Raw genomic sequence first — 19379 nt, 5'->3', positions numbered from 1 at the left:
TCCAGAGGTTTTTTAAGTTAAGTTAGAAATCAGGATGCATTTTCTAAAGAATTAAACTATTCCCACTTGTGAAACACTAATAATGAAATGTCCACAGACTTCTTTTGTATCCTCACCTGTGGACATTTTTTCATTGTTTTCTTAAGAGAGAAAGGAAGGGAGAGAAATATCAATGTGAAAGAGAAGCATCAACTGATTGCCTCCCACACCCTGACCAGGGATCAAATCCGCAACCTAGGTATGTGACCTGACCGGAAATAGAATCCACCAGCTTTTGGTTACAGGGCAACACTCCAACCACTGAGTCACACCAGCCAGGGCCACAGTTTATATTTTAATTTCAGTGTAATAAATACAATTTTTAAAACAGAGCTAGTTTTCTCTTTGTCAAAGTGTTATAGTTAAAATGATGAGGTGTGCTAGCAGCTAAAATAAAGTCACCAGAGTAAGAAAATGTTTCAAATACCAGTTTATCACTTGCATATTAACAACAATAAAAATAGGATTTGCTGACAAAAGAATTTTAGTTTTAAAGTATTTGGATAGCTATCACTGAAATTTTCATTTTGACATAAGATGCAGCAGGATATGCAAAACACCAAAACAAAGCACAAAACATTAAAATATTAAAAATGTTTGTCCTTATATGATTCATTACTAATCACATTTTCCTGTAACTAATTGCAGTAGCTTAATAAGCTCCTGAATTAAAGATTCAGGTTTACGCCACAAATATTTGCATTAAATAAAATTTAAAGTCATAAGGCTTTATCTAATAAAAAAAATCAGTAGCAATTATTAAGCAGGTCAGCAGGTAGTTTGTGCATCTAAATCTGATGTAATCTTAAAAAATAGAGAAATCTATCTATACTTCCTGTGTTTGGGGGGAACATCAAGAGAACTCCATTAAATATAATTCTCCCCAGATTATATTTCTTGAATCCCTTGGCACGGATCCTGGGCTTTCCAGTGGCAAAGCCCTACATTCACCACAGGCTACATGAAGACAGGCTGCTTGCTCTTTTCCCCAGTGAAATGGCAGACATGAGTTACTCTCTCACTCTCGGGACCTCCAACCTCTGCTCTCCCCTTTTCTACAACTGCAACTTAATCAACTATTCTTTTTAAAAATGGTATTTTATATCCACATTTCTTTACCACAGTCCATCTTCCATCTCTACACATACTATGTTGAAACATGTTTGATATTGACAATTACTACAGTGGAACATTTAATACAAAAAGGCAAATAGCCATAGTGAATGAATACAAACACCAAATTATGCAAATGTCATCTTTAGAGAGAGCACTATTTTTGAATCCTAAGATGTTTAATGTAAACTGTTTTATCAAAACTAAATACGAAACACAAAGACAATAGAAATATAAGTTATTTATTAATCAATCCACTTACAAAGCAGGTGGCTTAATGCAAGCTTATTGACATCTTCACATATGATCCATGGGAACATGTCTTCCACATACAGACAGTGATGTTACTGACTGATGCATTTGCAATCTGGGACATATTAAGCATATTTAAACAAATAAAATTAGGCTATCCTGTATATGAAAGTATCTTGATAATATGCATCCTGAAGTGGATTAAAACTTTCTCCAAAGGAGAAATGTTAGTATGTTAACTTAACTTTATATTCTATATTAAGCAGTAAATCTTAACTATAGAAATTAAAATTTTTAAATCAGTGATCGACTCTTGGTAATGTAGGAAGTGGGAGCCTAAAAACCAGCGCAACAGTAGGCTGACAGTATAATTTGTGCCTCACAGTATCTGCAGATTTACTGTTTTCAAGTTTAAAGAGAAATAAAACAAGAGACATGTAGATTCAGCTAACTTTATTTATCTTTAAACTAATAAAAATCCCTAAAAGTAATCCTGGGATCTTTAGTATGAATGTGTAGATACCTGCCAATGACTGCAACTCTAAATCCTGACTGAATGTGTTTACAAAATCAATGTAAGCAGATATCTTTACTATACGTGCTTAGCAGAAGACTGAACAAAATACTACATGTCTTCTCCAATTTCCCCCAAATTTTGTTAAATCTGCAAGTATGTACAATCCAGCTATTGAAATTAACATTTAGTGTTCATCAGGGCTGTTTTACAGCAGCAAAAATTGAGTCAGGGAAATAAAGTTCTAAATGAAGTAGGAAAAAGATAAATATAATCAGAACAGCAGTCTTAAATGTATAATATCAATATCAACTCTCTGCATTGTGCTGAAAGGAAAAGGATACACCAAGAAAATTTCTATTGATCACTGGTGATATGAATACCACCTGCATCTGACTGAATATGGTTTGTATTCTGTTCCCAGTATTAAGAATGGTATTTAACTCAAAACTCCATATTGTAAGTATACAGCAGCCATTTTTGTCCTAATTAAGGAATGTCTTAATACACAATATTATCATTTTCTAGAAGATCTTTATACACCAAACTAAAGTACATGATTGATTAAATTAAAGGTTAGTAATGGATAAAAAATTCATAATTCTTAAGACCTGGTACTATGTAAAAAAAAAAAAAAAAAAAAAAAAAAAAACACAAAAAAACCAAAAGGACCACAAAGTTCTACTTACTAAAGCAGCTAATCTTGCCTGCAAGTTTAGGGTCACAAGCCCATAATATGTGCAAAGAAATGCAATACAAGGAACCATGCAAAAATACAGTAAAATGATACAGGAAAAAATGTCAAATCTAAAAAAAGCTTTTATAAATACATCAAAATCAACTGTATACATAAACTGTAGGTCTAGCATTAGTTGTACCATATAGCAGAGCCAGCACTCTAAGTGCAAGCCTTCCACATCTGCGCAGGTAAGTCATGCCATCTTTGGTTGACTGCAGTACCGGGAGAATGGGAATGAGGGATGGCAAGAGTTCTGAAACATTGTGTCAACTTTCACTTGGCAGCTGGGCCTCAATGTCCACTCTGCATATGGGGCACTTCTTATTGGTGATCAACCACTGGTCAACACACACTTGATGGAAAAGGTGCATACAGGGAAGGCGCCTATTATAGGCAAACAAAACAAAAAGCAAAATTAATTTTATGACAACTGCATGTGGCATTTTTTTTTTTGAAATGATACATGTAATTGTAGTGTTTTGAACTTATTAGACATCTTCCTCTTCTGTTAAAAGAAAAACTCTCTAATAAGAGGTACACTTACATTAAGTGGACATTCTGAGCAATACAATGTATAAATGCCCAACATAATTAACTGTCGCAGGTATGGAACCAAATCATATAAAATCTCAAGACGTTTAAGAACTTGCAATATTCTAGTTTTGTTTCTACACATGAGCTGCCAATGCACTGGATTTGGCAGTATATTCCCTGTTTTATAATCATCCCATTACATTATAAAACCACTACATTAGTGAAGTGCTTTAATAATATACCATTAGATTCTCTCTCAAAAACATTAGAATTCATATTATAAATATATAGCAGACATGTCAGACTAATCAAGGAATATCTTAATACGCAATACTATTTTCTATCTAGAGGATCTTTATACATTAAACTTAAGTACATGATTGATTAAAGGTTAATACTGTTATATTGTTCACAACATAATAGTGTTTTTATTTACTTAATACTGTGCTCTTTTAAAAGTAGGTTAAAAGGGAATGTTTATTTTAGTGCACTACACAAATTATCAATTAGAAATTGAGAAATAAAGAAAACTTTTAGGAAATCCAGAGTAACATTAAACCTAAGAGTAACAGTGTGATAAAAGTTACAGACTTAAGTATCCATTTCTACTTCTACCCACTGTTAAGAGTTGTCATACATTTTTAGACTAATTTTCAGAAAAATTAGGGCTAAAAAGAGGTGTTCTAATTACTCCTTAAATAGTATTGTCAATAATGGAAAAGCAGTTTTCTTCTGTATTTAGAAATCTTTCCTGAAAAAAGTGTTAAAAAAACCTTATATGTGGTATAACAGACAATTGTTTACATATTTTTCCTCTCTCAGCCAAGGGAAGAAATATGATGAAGTTATCCTTATAAATTAGGACAACAAAATTACCACATGGTTCTATTATATATTATAAAGCTTGTTTCACATGGGATTATATTACATTAGAAAAAACAGACTAGGACTAAAACAATTATATGAGACATTATAATTTAAAATTGCCTAAAATTAATATTGGGTTAATATAATAACATTTCTAAATCACAAAGTTGCAAGAAGAAAGTGAGAGGAAATTTTAGGACAAAATTCATTTATAAAAGATGCTGTAAACAAATTGTATACGCCTAATCTGGATCCCTCCCACCCATTTAAGCTTTGGAGAATACATTAGTATAACTATCTTGGCCTCAAAGCCTCTTAAATTCTCCTTTCTATAAGATTTGTAGAAGAAAATTTTGACTGCAAATTTCCGTAGCCAACTCTTGGTGTGGGCCAAAAACACCAGGCAGTGTATTTCCCATCCGTTTGTTGGCAATACAGAGACCTGAATCTTTTTAGCCTTTCATTCACTACAGGAAGGCAATTCTTTAGGTCCGAGACTGCTAACGGTATGCCAGAAGTAATCTGTATTTGGTTTCCAGTCTACTTTGAAATGAAATCTCTTGTACAGTTTTGACAACGGATTTTAGATAATTAGCGTCTAGTTACCTCACATCTTCACCTTCCTCTAATATAGATAAACAGATGGTACATTTTTCCTCTGTGTCTTCCTCAGTCCCTTCTTCCCCATCTTGTTTGCAGTGCAGTTTCCTCTGTGAGAACCAATCAGTTGTTACCTTATTAGTAGAGATGACATTATTGAACAACTGAGTAAAGTTTGTGTATATTTGAAAAACAAAATAAAACAAAACCACACATTCACCCACAACTTATTTCCCAGGTACAACTGTCATGAATTAATGAATGAATTAAGTGACTATCATCAACTAAATGTTCTTTTAAGACCCTTAAATAATCAGCATCAAAAGCTAAATTGAAGGTAACAAATTCATTAGTTTGAAATCTATTATTTTTAATTCACAATAAGGATGATATACAATATAAACTCTATTTCTGTCCTATCATGAGCATAGCTAAAGAAACTTTTTTTACTAATGTTTCAAAAAACATCCAAATTAATTAATGCTAATTACAGTATTTAGCTTAGATACCTGAAAGGACTTAAATTTAGTGGTAATACCTCATTAATATTCATAAAACAGGTGAAAAATACAAAGAGCAGTAATTTTCATGTTTTATTATTCTCTGTATAACATAGAACATTGTTGTTTGTTGAAAGAAACTTATTTAATATGTCAACTCCATAACTTCTAGATAGAATACTACATAAGGAATTGGGGGCAGAATATAAGAAATGTAGATCAACTAAATGTCCATCAAAATAAGTGGCTAGTTAAATTATGGTACTGCCATATGATGGAATTCTGTACATGCTATTAAAGAAAGAATATGGGTGATCTGTGAATGAAGATCTAGAATGAAAATAAAATGTGCCAAACTGTGTGCATATCATTCCCTTTGTGATATTCTTGAAAGTGGAAGAAAAAAATACATGTGCACATTAGTATATAAGCATAAAAACATTGGAGGATTATCTAAGGAAGCCTTAACCATGATTTTTCTTCTGAGAAGGAAGTTCTGGGGTCAGTCAGCAGGGTAAGAAACTTAGGAGTATATATTTTTATACTTTTAAATATTTTACTTATTTTTAGAGAGCAGGGAAGAGAGGGAGAAAAAGAGGGAGAGAAACATCAATGTGTGGTTGCCTCTTCAGCACCCCCAACCAGGGATCCGGCCCACAACCCAGGCATGTGCCCTTACCGGAAATCGAACCAGCAACCCTTTGATTTGCAAGCTGGTGCTCAATCCACTGAGCCACACCAGCCATGGCTATTCTTTGAATTTTTTAAAACTATATGTATATACTGTTTTAATAATAAAATAATGTAGTTGCTATACTGCACAAACTAAAAGAATGTCCATATTAAATTTTATGCACTTTAATAATAATATAGATGTTTAACAGAATAAATTCTTACCTTTTTGTATTTATGTGGATATGTACATCTTTCAATTGTTCCCTGGGATGCTCCACGATTGACATTTCCTAATCTTTCTTCCAAATGAATCAGTTCCTGAAGGTGAAGAATAACTAGTATTAAAAGCCAAGATGATTATTTCGTGACCAGCACTGTCAATGTTGCAAAAGAAATAAAGTTCCATATTTATAACCCTGCAATGTAAATATAGTGTTTAAAAAGCCATAGAGAGTAAGTTACCTGATTATATATAGTTCTTTTCTCAGGTGACTAGAAGTGGTATGAAAAAGTTATTCTTACAGATTATGGCAACACATTCCTACATAGCGCTATGAGTCAGTATGTATGCATGTAGAAGATGAAATCATTGTAGTAAAATAGGGAAACAAATCAAACAACAGCTCTAAGTTCCATTGAACTTACAAACTGACATGAAGAAACAAAATAAAAATTTAAACCATATTCCAATCATCTGTTCTTGGGGAAAATTCAAACAAGATTTTTAGCTACAAATGAAATTCTTTCTCCAGACATAGTTCTCTAAAAATTAAGCTTGGTCAAAAGTATTAAGGTTACCCCCCACATTAAATAGTATGGTCCTTTATCTGATATTTATATTGATTTAATAAATTTCTACATTTCTTTATATTAAATTATTTTCATTTACTCTTCTTGAAATCCTTGGGTAATTTTTTAAAAAAATATTTTATTTATTTTGTTTTTTTAAAAAGATTGTACTTATTTATTTTCACAGAGAGGGACAAAGAGAGGGAGAGAAACACTGATGTGTTATCAACTGGTTGCCTCTTGCGCGCCCCCAACTGGGGACCTGGCCCACAACCCAGGCACATGCCCCCACCAGGAATCAAACCCGCGACCTTACGTTTAGCAGGCCAGTGCTCATTCCACTGAGCCACATCAGCCACGGCCCTTGAGTTAGTTTTGACACTAAGGTTAATATTGCATATAAACCTTTTTGCAACAGCCCCTAGAAGCAATATCAGAAATTCAAATATTTTACTACCTTCTGATCTCCAGCCACTGCAGCAACCCTATACAATTGTGAATACTAATACACATATTCTCTCTCTGCATTAAAAATTCTGTGGCGAATATTTTCATTAGTTTTATTACATACTTCAAAATTGCCCCTGAAAGGACCTCTGAATGATGTTCCATCCAATCCTGATGAAATGTAACGGATGTGAGGGTAGCCTGCCATATCAGGAACCTATTTTAACAGAAGAGATAAGTTAAATCAATTAAGCACAGACTTGAGTTCTACTGTTAACACAGAATAATTCAGACATTTTCTCTATTCAGTTACTCCCAAAATTCTACTTCAGTAAGTCTATATAACTGCAACTAAGCATTCTGTAACAGGGTTAGATTCCTCTTCAAATATAATCTTTTATCTGATAGCTCTTAAAATGTAATTAGATTAAAAAAGAAATAGCTGTTCTATGAGAGAACAGGTTTCTTACACTAGCTTTATTTTGCACAAAGAATCCTAAGTAGAAAATACCCAATTAAGACTGATAGTAGCCTAAATGTATAAAGAGTAAAATTTCTTTTTAAAAGAATTTATTTATTTTCAGAGAGAGTGGAAAGGGGAGAGAAAGCAAAGGCAACAAACACTGATAGGTCACATGCCCCCAACCAGGAACCTGGCCACAACCCAGGCATGTGCCCTGACTGGGAATCAAACCAGTGACCTTTCACTTTGTGGGAAGACACCCAACTCACTGAGCCATGCTGGTCAGGGCAAAAGTAAAATTTTCAGAAGATCTTGTCAATCTCAGAAAGCTTTATCAAACAGTATTAAGCAACAGAAATGCACAAAATTTTCTAGCAAAACTTAACTTCAAGAAAAGTTTTATTTCCCATCCTCTAATTCCCTAAATAGCCAGAAATACCCCTACTCCATTTTTTGTTTGGTTCTGTTAGCAGAAGTTTTAACAGTGATTTTAATTTTCTGTTAGGTAGTCAATCCTCATTATTCACAGATCCCTCATCTGTGAATTTGCCTACTTGATAAAATTTATTTCTAATTCCAAAATCAATACTTGTGTTCTCACAATCATTCGTGGACAGGCCAAAGCAGCAAAAAAAATGTGAGATCTAACATGTGTGTCCCCAGCTGAGGTAGAACTTGTCTGCCTTCTTGTTTCAGCTCTTATACTATTAACAAGTGTCTTTTTTTGTGATTTAGTATCATGTTTTTCACATTTCTGTGCTTTTTATTGGTGATTTCATTGTTTAAAATGGGCCCTAAGCATACTGCTTAAGTGTTGGCTATTGTTCTTAAGTGCAAGAAGGCTGTGATGTACCTTACTGATAAAGTAAATGCAGACAAGCTTCCTTTAGGCATGAGTTATGGTGTTGTTGGCTCTGGGTTCAATGTTCATGAATCAACAATATATACCAAATAAAGTGTCTTTAAACAGAAATATACTTTATTAAAACAAGGTTATGTATTGATGGGTTTTGTGACCAGAGGCTTGCTGTAACCTAACTCTGTATTCACCCTAGGAATAATGGTTCAGTGTCCACTTAGCATTTGCAGCAACTTTACAGAACATAACTACCGGGAATAACGGATCAACTGTATTAGGAAAGTGAAGATTCTAGGATAGAGCACCATTCTTCCATCTTTATATATAATTCTCCAAAACTATTTTTAAATAAACTTCCATTGAATGGCAGCAAACCTCTAACAGTTTTTAAAGCTTTAAAAAGACATATATGGTAAAGAATTTAAAATAAGCAGTGACTTTTACCTTCAAATTGCCTATTATTTAAGTATCTCCAACTTTCCTTAAAATCAAGATCAATATTGCTCAGCTCTCAGCAGATACCCCAAACTCCTACGCATCTCCAAGGAAGATGGAAAGTCAGAAAGAAACTCCTGCCCCCAAGTTACATAACCCTTCAGTTCCTTGCAAACCCTCCCTAGACTTCTTTCTCTGGCTTTGATGGATGAGCTTCCTCCTTCTCCTGTTCAAAGTCCATCTCTACTAGCTGATCCCTTTTTCTCCCCTTTCTCCACCCTGGGTATTCCACCCCTCTCTTCTGTATTTTCAGGCAAGTCCTTTCTAATGTTTTGGTCTTAAATCTAAAAATACCTCTAAACCTAAATTACTCCTTAATCCCAAAATAATTTTAGACCATATTTCCCTCCTTCCCAGCAGAGCCAAGCTTATAATCAAGTACTTTATATTCAGTGTCCTCACATTCTCACCTTCCTTACTGTAATCTAAGACGCGCCCTATCGGCATCCTTCACTGTTTCTAAAATCATTGGCAAAGGTCACCAATAACTAGTCCAGTGCCAAATAAATGCATTCATATTTTTCAAACTTTATTTTTTAGGGGTAGGACAGTATTTACTATATTATTTTGACACTATTCTAACTTTGTTTCTCCCCAACTTCTCTAGCCAGTTCTCAAAAACAGTATTATCATTCCCCAAGGTTTTTTCCAACCTCTTGTCTATGCATTTTTCCTGAAAATCTAATCCTCTTCCATGGATTCATATATTATGATGGATATGTGACATACGTATTATACACTGGCAGAGCACAACATTTCTAAGTCAGATATTAGTTTATGATTTGGACTTCAAACCATAAACTATTATAATTGTCCCAAGTATTTTCCCCTTTGTTCCCCTCTGCTCAGTAACCCCCTTCCCTCCAGTAATCTCACCTCACTTAGTTCATGTCCATGGCTTGTGCATATAAGTTCTTTGGCTTCACCCTTTCCTATATTATTAACTTCCCCTGTCTATTTTATACCAACAGTTATGCTTATTAGTCCCTGCACCATTTCCACATTTCTTCCCCATCCCCCTCCCAGCTGATAACACTCCAAATGATCCCCATACCCATGACTCTGTTGCTATTCTGGCTGTTTAGTTTAGTTTGTTTTTGTTTTTATTTTTTTAGGTTCTATTATTGATAGGTGTGAGTTTGTTGTCATTTTAATTCATAGTTTTGATCCTCTTTTTCTTAAATTAAGTCCCTTTAGCATTTCATATAAAAAAGGCTTGGTGATAAGGAACTTCTTTAGCTTTACCTTGTCTGGGAAGCACTTTATCGGCCCTTCCATTCTAAATGATAGCTTTGCTGAATAAAGTAGTCTTGGTTGTAGGTCTTTGCTTTTCCTCACTTTTAATACTTCTTGCCAGCACCTTCTTGTCTACAAAGTTTCTTTTGAGAAATCAGCTGATAAGTCTTACAGGAATCCTTTGTAGGTAACTTTTTTCTCTTGCAACTTTTAAGATTCTCTCTTTATCTTTAACCTTTGACATTTTAATTATGATGTGTTTTGGTGTGGTCCTCTTTGGGTATAGCTTGTTTGGAACTCTCTGTGCTTCTTGGACTTGTATGTCTATTTTTTTCAGCAAATTAGGGGAAGTTTCCCTTCATTATTTTTTCACATAAGTTTTTAATTTCTTGCTCTTCCTCTTCTCCTTCTGGCACCCCTATGATTTGGATGTTGGCACATTTAAAGTTGTTCCAAAGGTTACTAAGCCTCTCCTCATTTTCCTTTCAATTCTTGTTTCTTCATTCTGTACTGGTTGACTGTTTTTTTCTTCCTTATGTTCCAAATCATTGACTTGAACCCCAGGTTTCCTTCCCTTCACCACTGGTTTCATGTGGATTTTCCTTCATTTCACTTAGCATAGCCTTCATTTCTTCTCTTCTGTGTTTGCAGTACTCAAGCATCTCTGTCAAGTCTGTGAGCAACTTTATCACCAGTGTTTTGAACTTTCCATCTGTTAGGTTGGCTATCTCCTTGTCAGTTCCCCCACGGGAAACTTGATCTGTTTCCTCTTTTGGGCCATACTTCTCTGTCTCAATTTGACAGGGTCCTGCGTTTGCCTCTGTGTCTTAGGTAGAGCTGTTGCACCTGTTATGTTATAAGGGGCAGAGCCTTAGGTATTCGTCAGTGCAGGCTGACTCATTTCACCACGTTGTGGCGCTGTATGTGGGGGAGGGGTCTGAGAGGGAACAAGACTGCTTGCTCAGCACTCACCCCTTTTCCAGGCACTTCGCCCACTTCCTGTATGGGACTGGCACCTCTCTAGCTGTTGCCCTGGCTGTGGTTCCCAGAGCAGGTGGGTCTGCAGATGTTCTAGGACCTTGAGGGCCCTTTAAACAAGCGGACTCTGCTGAGAGACAAACAGTTTCTTCCTCTGCCCCAACCCCCACTGGTTTTTACAGTCAGAAGCAATGAGGCTTTATTTTCCCCGGTGCAGGAACTGTGAGCTGCGTTATCTGGTCTGGTGTTGAGAGCGCTTCCCAGGTGTCCCTCTACTTTTTAAAATGTGTGACTGCACTTTCCACCAGCCTGCCACTGCCATTGCCACACTGAGTCCTCTCCACCCTAGTTCCACCCCTCCTGCCTGTCTGGATGAGTATTTCTTCTTTATATCTTTGTTTGTTGGACTTCCATGCAGCTCGATTTTCTGGAACTTCTGGTTGTCTCCAGTTTTGAGGTAGTTGCAGTCCTTCTCAGTTGTGGAGGGAGACACAGTTTGTCTACCTACACCACCATCTTGGCCAGAAGTCCTGTTCCATCATTTTTATGGCAACCGCCATTGCCTTTGTTCACGGATTCACCTACTTTACCTCTTCTATTATAAACTAGTTCCTTCCTCCCATCCTGAAATTGATTTTCCACACCATCTGATTAAATCACTCTAAAACATAAATATACTCAAAATGTTCCTTTTTCAATGGTTCATGAATCATAGTTTCTTGGCAGGGCAACATGATTTCATATTGCTAAGCTATCCTCACCCTTAAGATCTAGAAATTCCAACTGACTTGGAGTTGCTGTCCTTATACTCTGACAGCTCTATACATGCTGTAGCGACTGTAACAGTACCATTCTCAATTCCAAAGCCTGCTCAGAAATCACATGCATGATAAAGTGCCTCAGAAACCTTCCGTGCAGTGTCTCTATCCCCACAAGACCAAACTACTCCCTTCTCCGTACTATTTTTATAACTAGTATGCAAACTCAAAAAGTTTTTGCTAAACTTAATTCTTTAGAATTCAAACTAGTATCAACAAAATCTGAATCTATTCAAATCAGATATAGAGAATTAATATAGTCCTTCTATGGATCCAAGAATAAAGTATGAATGCATCAGAACAGACGAATTACCATTATGAAAAATAAATCACATGTCCTAGTGACAGTGGATCAAAATTGTCATCTTGGTATAAAAGAAAAAAGTTTGCCATTTTTACATTAAGAAGAATTTTACAATAAAAATACAGATTTTAATATACCAATACTTTTTTACAGAATTTCCTCTAATAATTCTCAAATTCTATTCAGACACCTACAACAACTAATACATTAAAAGTGCTTCCAATAAGTATTTCACTTAGAAAAAGAGAAATACTTTTAGGAGGAAAATATGTCAGAATTTTGGAAATTTCCTGTTTTACCATTAAAGGAAGTGCTCCTAATTGTAAGTGATGAAGTCGAGGTGGTGCATGGTAATGGGCCAAGTGAGGATGCAAAGCTCCTGGTGTGTAAGTTGCTGCAGTCACTCCAGCTTCAATTCCCAGTTCCCTGACAAAGAATGATTATAGTTTAACTTTTATCCATCCTTATAGTGTCTTCTTTATCAACAGAAATGAGGAAGTATGTTTACATTTGAATAGTAATCTAAAGTTTCTTAATATACATAAGCCGAGAAAAAGATAATTTAGCCCAAAAGATTTAACTAATAATTTCAAATTTATTGCAGAAATTAAAATCCGAAAATTCAATTTTGTGACCATGAAGCCCAAAGCCATTCTACATAGTTCCACATCTTACAAAGGAAGGAAATACAACTGACCCTTGAACAACATGGGTTGGAACTGTTCAAGGGTCAGTTGTATAATGAATGGCCCCTTAAGGTTCCTTCCAACTTAAAAAGTCTGATTCTACTTAAGCATACAAAACAGAGTTTACTTTCTGGGGTTACATGAATGTTACATGCTCCCATGTTTGTTGGATAGTGTCTCTGGGTTGTAGGCATTAAGGATAATTAGAAAAGCAAACAGTTCTATACCTTATAAAGCAAGGGTAAACAAAATTTTAGAAACTGTAAAACTGTTAAATGCTAAATCTTGATTTATTCTCAATTTATATTTTGCCTCAAAAGTTCTGTGGACCAAGATCTCCATTCACCGTCCACAGGCAATGGATTCAGAAAGAAAATTAATGGAAATATGCTTCCATTCTTCTAGGAAAAGACCAGAAGCCTAGTAAACTGGATTTCCCTTGTCAATCAATATCTGGAGTTAAGGGCGCTAAGGCGAATTTGAGTACAAAGGTGGATAAAGACGTTGTGAAAAACAGAATCCACTTAGGGAGTTCATTTTGAGGGTAGACAACCCTGAAAAACAAAACAGAACAGAACAGCTCCGCTCGTGTTTGACATGGTATCCTGACCCAGAACTCAAGCTCCCACACTTCCCTCTGCAGGTCTCTTTAACTCACCCACAGTGAGTGCCTCAAAGCTAAGCTGCAATTCAGTTTCTCCACATCAGCATTCTGTATGACATTCCACTACAAAGCTTCTCTTCTAACAGTTTTACCACAAGCTGCTAAGCAGAATTTTAAAATAAACAAGGTACTGACCAGGCAGATCTCTCTGGAGCCTGTCGAGGATGGGAGGACATAGTCTGAGGCACATGAATATGATGCCCATGACCATAGTTTGGGTGCATTCGATGTGGATGGGGTGGGGGGCGTTCATGTGCCCGCCTGGAAACACAGAACACAAAAAGACCACTGGAAATAATTGAATAATTGGTTATTTCTTAATGTAGAAAACAATCTGGTATTAATATTACAAACACCTATAGATTAGTTGTAAAACTAACTCTTAACAATAAATTATAAAAATGTAACATGTAAAATTAATGATTAATAATAAATCAAGAAAGCATAACCCATGAAATTCTCACTGCCCATTTATTACAATGCCTCCAATATCATCCAAGGAAAAAGGCAATTTTAACACTACCTTGTATACCTTCTTTACAGTAGATACTTTAAATAACAGGAATTGAATAAAAATAAAATTTTAAAAATTAAATATCCCAGCAAATGCTGCAGGCACAAAGAAGTTATCTTACATAAACATATAGGGCAAGAAAATGGAAGATATTTTGTTTGTTTCACTTTTATATTATAACATTCATCCATTTTAATGGATAAAACTTTTATGAGAAAAACATTTAACCTTGTTCATTTTTTTCAAATACATCCAAGTATACGTTAATATCACTTGAGTTAAGATCTGAGAAAGTGTCACCAGTTCCATTTACACTCTTTGTTCTGCATCCCAGAATATTATATTTTCTCTTTCTAGCCCTAAGTCAAATTTACAAATGTAAATGGTTATAAAGCTTTAAATACTTAAAAAAAAAAAAAAGTTTCACGGAGTAATTTTTAGTCTAATTCTTATTTTCTATTAGTTTTTAATACATTTACAGTTCGCATTTTTAATCTTGATTAGAAAGTAATTTTCTAGATACTATAAGATATGCATGATATATAGGCAACTTTCTATATAAGGGTTACTATATTAGAATTGCAATAGCTTCCAGAGATTCTGGACATAATCTTAAATTATACAACTAAAGGAAGCAGCTACATAAGTACTAGGTCATTAAGGAGATCAAGAGTTTTGCAAATACATTCTGTAAGGGCCAATTAGACCATATCGTTGGCTCTATAGGTCACATGGTCTCTGTTGTAACTACTTAATGTAGTCTTTGTAGTGTGAAAAAAGCCTTAGACAATACATAAACAAACAAGTGTAGCTCTTTTCCTATAAAACTTTATTTACAAAAACGGGTAGGCAGCCCTGGCTGGGTGTGCAGTGGTTAGAGCATCTTCTGATATGCCAAGGTTGCTGGTTCAATCCCTGGTCAGGGCACATACAAGAATCAACCAATAAATGTGTCAGTAAGTGGAACAACAGACATCTCTCTCTCCCTTCCCCTCTCTAAAGTCAATAAATAAAAAATAAATTAAAAAACAGGTAGGCAGGAGACCAACAGTTTTACTGCTCTAAATTAGAAAATCAGATCCTGAATTTTCAAAACAAAAAAGGTCAATTATCATCTTTTCATATTTGTGGAGTACAGTATTTTCATATTTAAATTTATAAATAAGCTAAAGACTATTTTTTCAATATCAATCATTGAAAATGCTACTAATACCCTTCTTCTGCTCGGTAACATATAATAAATCAAATTACATCTACAATAACTTTATATCTTGTTCCCTGGGATCATCAATTCTAACATTTACTTTTACTATGAATATTAAAGAAGCAAATAAGGGATTAGTTTGTAAAAATAAATGACCCTGGATCCTACTCTGAAAATGGTTTGATTTCACTAAATAACCTGATATAAAATTTTGTCAACACCTATATTTCAGGATAAGAGGAAGATTCTGGTTAGTAAAAAATTAATTTCCTAGTGGACTGAGAATTGAGCATAGTTCCATCACTTCTACAGATTTCATAATTTTAAAGGCCAGTGGAGACAGAAAATGAAGTGTGATTGTCTCTTTAAAAACATAAAACATACGTTGGATGCTGCATCATCCTCCTCCTTTGAACTTCCATCCTCTGCATCACCTCATGAGGATGCAGTCGCTGTGCTGGAGGTGCTGTGGCTGGAATATGGTGTGAAATTGGCTGGTGTGAGGGAGGAAGATGCGGAGGGATTGGCGCAGCAGTACTGGCTAAATGAGTTGGGGGTGGGGGTGCCACTGGGTGAGATGTTGCATGAGAAGACATTTGAGAATGAAAAGCATGTACAGGATGAGGAATAACATAATCCACTTGGGGTGGAGGTTGAGTCTGAGGAGGAGGGTTTCCATGAGAGTGGGGGCAGGCAGAAGCTTGATGATGAAGTGGTCTTGTCAAAGAGGCGTCTGTAAAGAAAAACACAGGCACCATGCAGTTGAGCATACATTGTTATTATACATTCCTATTGGATTATACAAACATATTAGCACGTACTTAATTTTTATGAATACTTTATCAAGTCTGTTCAATTCCGCTCTGCATCCTTTCTTTGTATAATCTTAAGATATCTTCTCATATCGATACTTACATCTTTACTTCATTCACAGCCTCACAGCATTCTATTATAGGAAAGTACCAACATTTATTGAAGAAATCTCCACTGATAAAAATTAGAAGCTAGGTAAAACTAAGAAGTCTGAGTAAACCATGTACTTTAGTTAAACGATAATATATCACCCTTGCCAGGTAGCTCAGTTGGTTGGAGTATCATCCTGAGATGCCAAGGTTGTGGGTTCAATCCCTAGTCAGGGCACATACAAGAATCAACCAGTGAGTGCATAAATAAGCGGAAACAACAAATGAATGTATCCCTCTCTCTCCCTTCCTCTAAAATAAATAACTGAAATAATAATGTGTCAATAATAATAATAATAATAATAATGTATCAATACTGGTTAATTTTAACTAATGTACTAAAATAATGTAAGATATTGGTAACAGAAAAAACTACATGGGTATATGGGAACACTCTGAGCTATCATCTCAATTTTTCTGTAAATCTAAAACTTCTAAAAAATAAAGTCTAGCCCTGGCTTGTGTGGCTCAGTGGATTGAGTGCTGGATTGAAATCAAAAAGATCACTGGTTTGATTCCTGGTCAGGGCACATGCCTAGGCTGCCGGCCAGGTCCCCACTTGGGGGCATGTGAGAGGCAACTGATCTATGTATCTCTCACACAACAATGTCTCTCTCCCTTCCTCTCTAAATTAAAAAATAAATAAATAAAAATTTTTTAAAGTCTAATATTTTTTTAGAAGAAATAAAAGCAACCCAAATACTACAATAAACATTTGTGTGTACGATCCACCTTGTGCTCACTGTTTCATTTACTCATGTACAAGTGTGCATGCGAGCACACACTACTTTTGGACAATTACTGTAGCATAAATGCCTATAAGCAGTTCTGAGTCTAAGAGAGTCATCAGATACCAGTTGACAAAACACCCTTCCCAAAAGGTTACCATAATTAACATTTCCATTAGCAGTACATGAGAATGCCTGATATACCCCTACACTATCACAAAATTTTTAAAATGTCAATCTGAGAAAAATCTTGTATTTACTAACCACTGATTTTTTCTTCCAAAATTACCTATTCATATTCTTAGCCTACTGTTCACCTTTTTCTTGTTAATTTGTAACTATTCTTTGTATACATGGAGGCATAAACATTTTTCCAAACTCTTTTGTTTATATTTTGCCATTCACAAGTTTTTTGCTTTTGTGTTAGTTATATATTTCTAAATGTGTAAATTACATATTTCTAAATACATAAATCTTATTTTCCCTTATGATTTACTGGTTATAGAGCACTACAGAGAGTAAAGGAACTTGGAAGTCCTCTGGACAGAGTGCAAAGGTATTCTTTAATTGCTGCTCATCTCTTTCTCCGCCCTATGCCATTTTTCTTGTGCTACATTAAAAAATGAAAAGACATGTTTGCCAGGCATATGTCATGGAAATCAGCCCTTCATAAAGATAATTTCCCCCATTTCTTCATTCTGAATCTTTGTGTTTCAAAGTGACTAATGAAAGGTCCCTCAGAAGAATATATATCTCTCTTACTCTAAGAGATATACATCTGTTTGAGGTCTAAAAATATGCTTGTCTGTTCCTTGGATTTCCCTCTGAATTTCATTTTAGTTGGAAGATTTTCTCAGTAGTCTGGTACGAAGCTATGACCATTGTTCAGTTTCATTATAGAAGAATTTCCTTCAATTTTTAACTCTTGATCCAGTCAGCAGGTAACCACACACACTCATTCAGCTGTATTTTCAAAGGAAACCTTGTTAGTATGTATTTCAAGAAAACTTTCACTATCTCAACAGTGAGACAAATTTTTAAACTTTTTTTCTAAAAGTTATGTTTCAAATCAATGTTTTATCCTAAAAAGTCAGAGGGCACTTTTTTCAAATTCATTTCTAAGTTTTCTATTTCTATAATCATTATGGAAAAAATGATGCTCACAAATATTACAAAATTTTAAAGTTTTGTTTCAGAATGAATTTATTTAAGTTTAACTCTTCAGCAATCATTTTATTTTTCAGCTTTATTGAGATATAATTAACAAATACAATTGTATATATTTAAAGTGTACAATATGATTTGACATGTATACTTTGTGAAATAATTATAACAATCAGATTAATTAACACATCCATCACCTCACATAGTTAGCATCTTTTTGTGTGTGTGGTGAGAACATAAGCCATCATAATAATTCACTCTTTTATCTAAACAAAGTAGATTGCTAACCACTGTAGAAAAACGACATTCTGCATTACCACAGATCATTTCCCGTCCTTCTCTATTTTATGTGTTCTTACCAGTTAAAAAAAAAGTTCTTGATATTGTTTCCTAAAAGTTCAATGTTACTTTGACCCAGCAATCTCACTCCTAGGAAGTTATCCTACAGATTGATTCAAAAACTACAAACAATTTAAATGTCCATCAACAGAGGGCTGATTTAATATACAATGGAATATTATAAAGACATTAAAAGTAATGAACTAGAATTTTGTGTTAATATGGAAAAAAATCTTGATATAGTTAAATTAAAATCAACAAATCAAAAAGAAGCACATAATGTTTAAGATGATCCCATTATACACACACACACACATATACATACAAGCACACACACAGACACACAGCCCTGGCTGATGTGGCTCAGTGGATTGAGTGCTGGCCTGCAAACCAAAAGGTCTCCGGTTTGATTCCCAGTCAGGGCACATGCCTAGGTTGCAGATGGGGGCATTCGAGAGGCAACCAATCCATGTGTCTCTCACACACTGATGTTAGTATCTCTCCCTCCCTTCCCCTCTTTTTATATGTATATATAAATTGTGTATATAGATATACACATACATATATACACATACACACTTTTATATGTACAAATAAAATTTCTAACAGGTTTTATAATAAGCTATAAATATTTGCTACCTCTGAGGTATTAAGATTAGTGGGATATGGGGAGAAGAGCTTTTAAACTTCTCATTTTATATCATTCTGCAGTTTGAATTTCTTAGAATGTACACAAGTTACTTTTATGATAAATCCAAGTTTGTCTAGAACATTTATTTCTTTAAAAGGACATTTAAAAAGAAATGGATTTACTATGAAATGTCTCAGTACATTATTTTAAAGAGAAGGGGCAGAAAACCACACATTTTGAGTGACTAACAAAAGAGAATCAACTG

At 34.7% G+C, this 19379-nt stretch overlaps 1 protein-coding gene across 7 annotated transcripts in view; it reads right to left on the bottom strand.

Moving 5' to 3' along the window:
* Positions 1 to 2719: 2719 nt before the first annotated feature.
* The window catches only part of RNF111 (ring finger protein 111), a 67209-nt gene continuing 50549 nt past the window's right edge, over positions 2720 to 19379 (bottom strand). For 3 of the 7 annotated variants that reach the window (XM_090270673.1, XM_090270672.1, XM_090270674.1), the window contains exons 8-14: positions 15675 to 16023; positions 13708 to 13860; positions 12522 to 12648; positions 7194 to 7286; positions 6056 to 6151; positions 4665 to 4792; positions 2720 to 3041 (exon numbers count right to left, since the gene is read on the bottom strand). In XM_090270673.1, the coding sequence (XP_090126799.1) occupies positions 2924 to 3041; positions 4665 to 4792; positions 6056 to 6151; positions 7194 to 7286; positions 12522 to 12648; positions 13708 to 13860; positions 15675 to 16023 (1064 nt within the window). In that variant the 3' untranslated portion in view covers positions 2720 to 2923. The remainder of the gene's footprint in view (positions 3042 to 4664; positions 4793 to 6055; positions 6152 to 7193; positions 7287 to 12521; positions 12649 to 13707; positions 13861 to 15674; positions 16024 to 19379) is intronic. The other 4 variants (XM_090270677.1, XM_090270678.1, XM_090270675.1 and 1 more) reach the window with 3 other exon arrangements.

Source organism: Furipterus horrens, unplaced genomic scaffold (genome assembly GCF_987537825.1).
Source record: "Furipterus horrens unplaced genomic scaffold, mFurHor1.1.pri manual_scaffold_3, whole genome shotgun sequence".
Classification (NCBI taxonomy): Eukaryota; Metazoa; Chordata; class Mammalia; order Chiroptera; family Furipteridae; genus Furipterus; species Furipterus horrens.
This window is presented reverse-complemented; position numbering and strand designations above follow the sequence as displayed.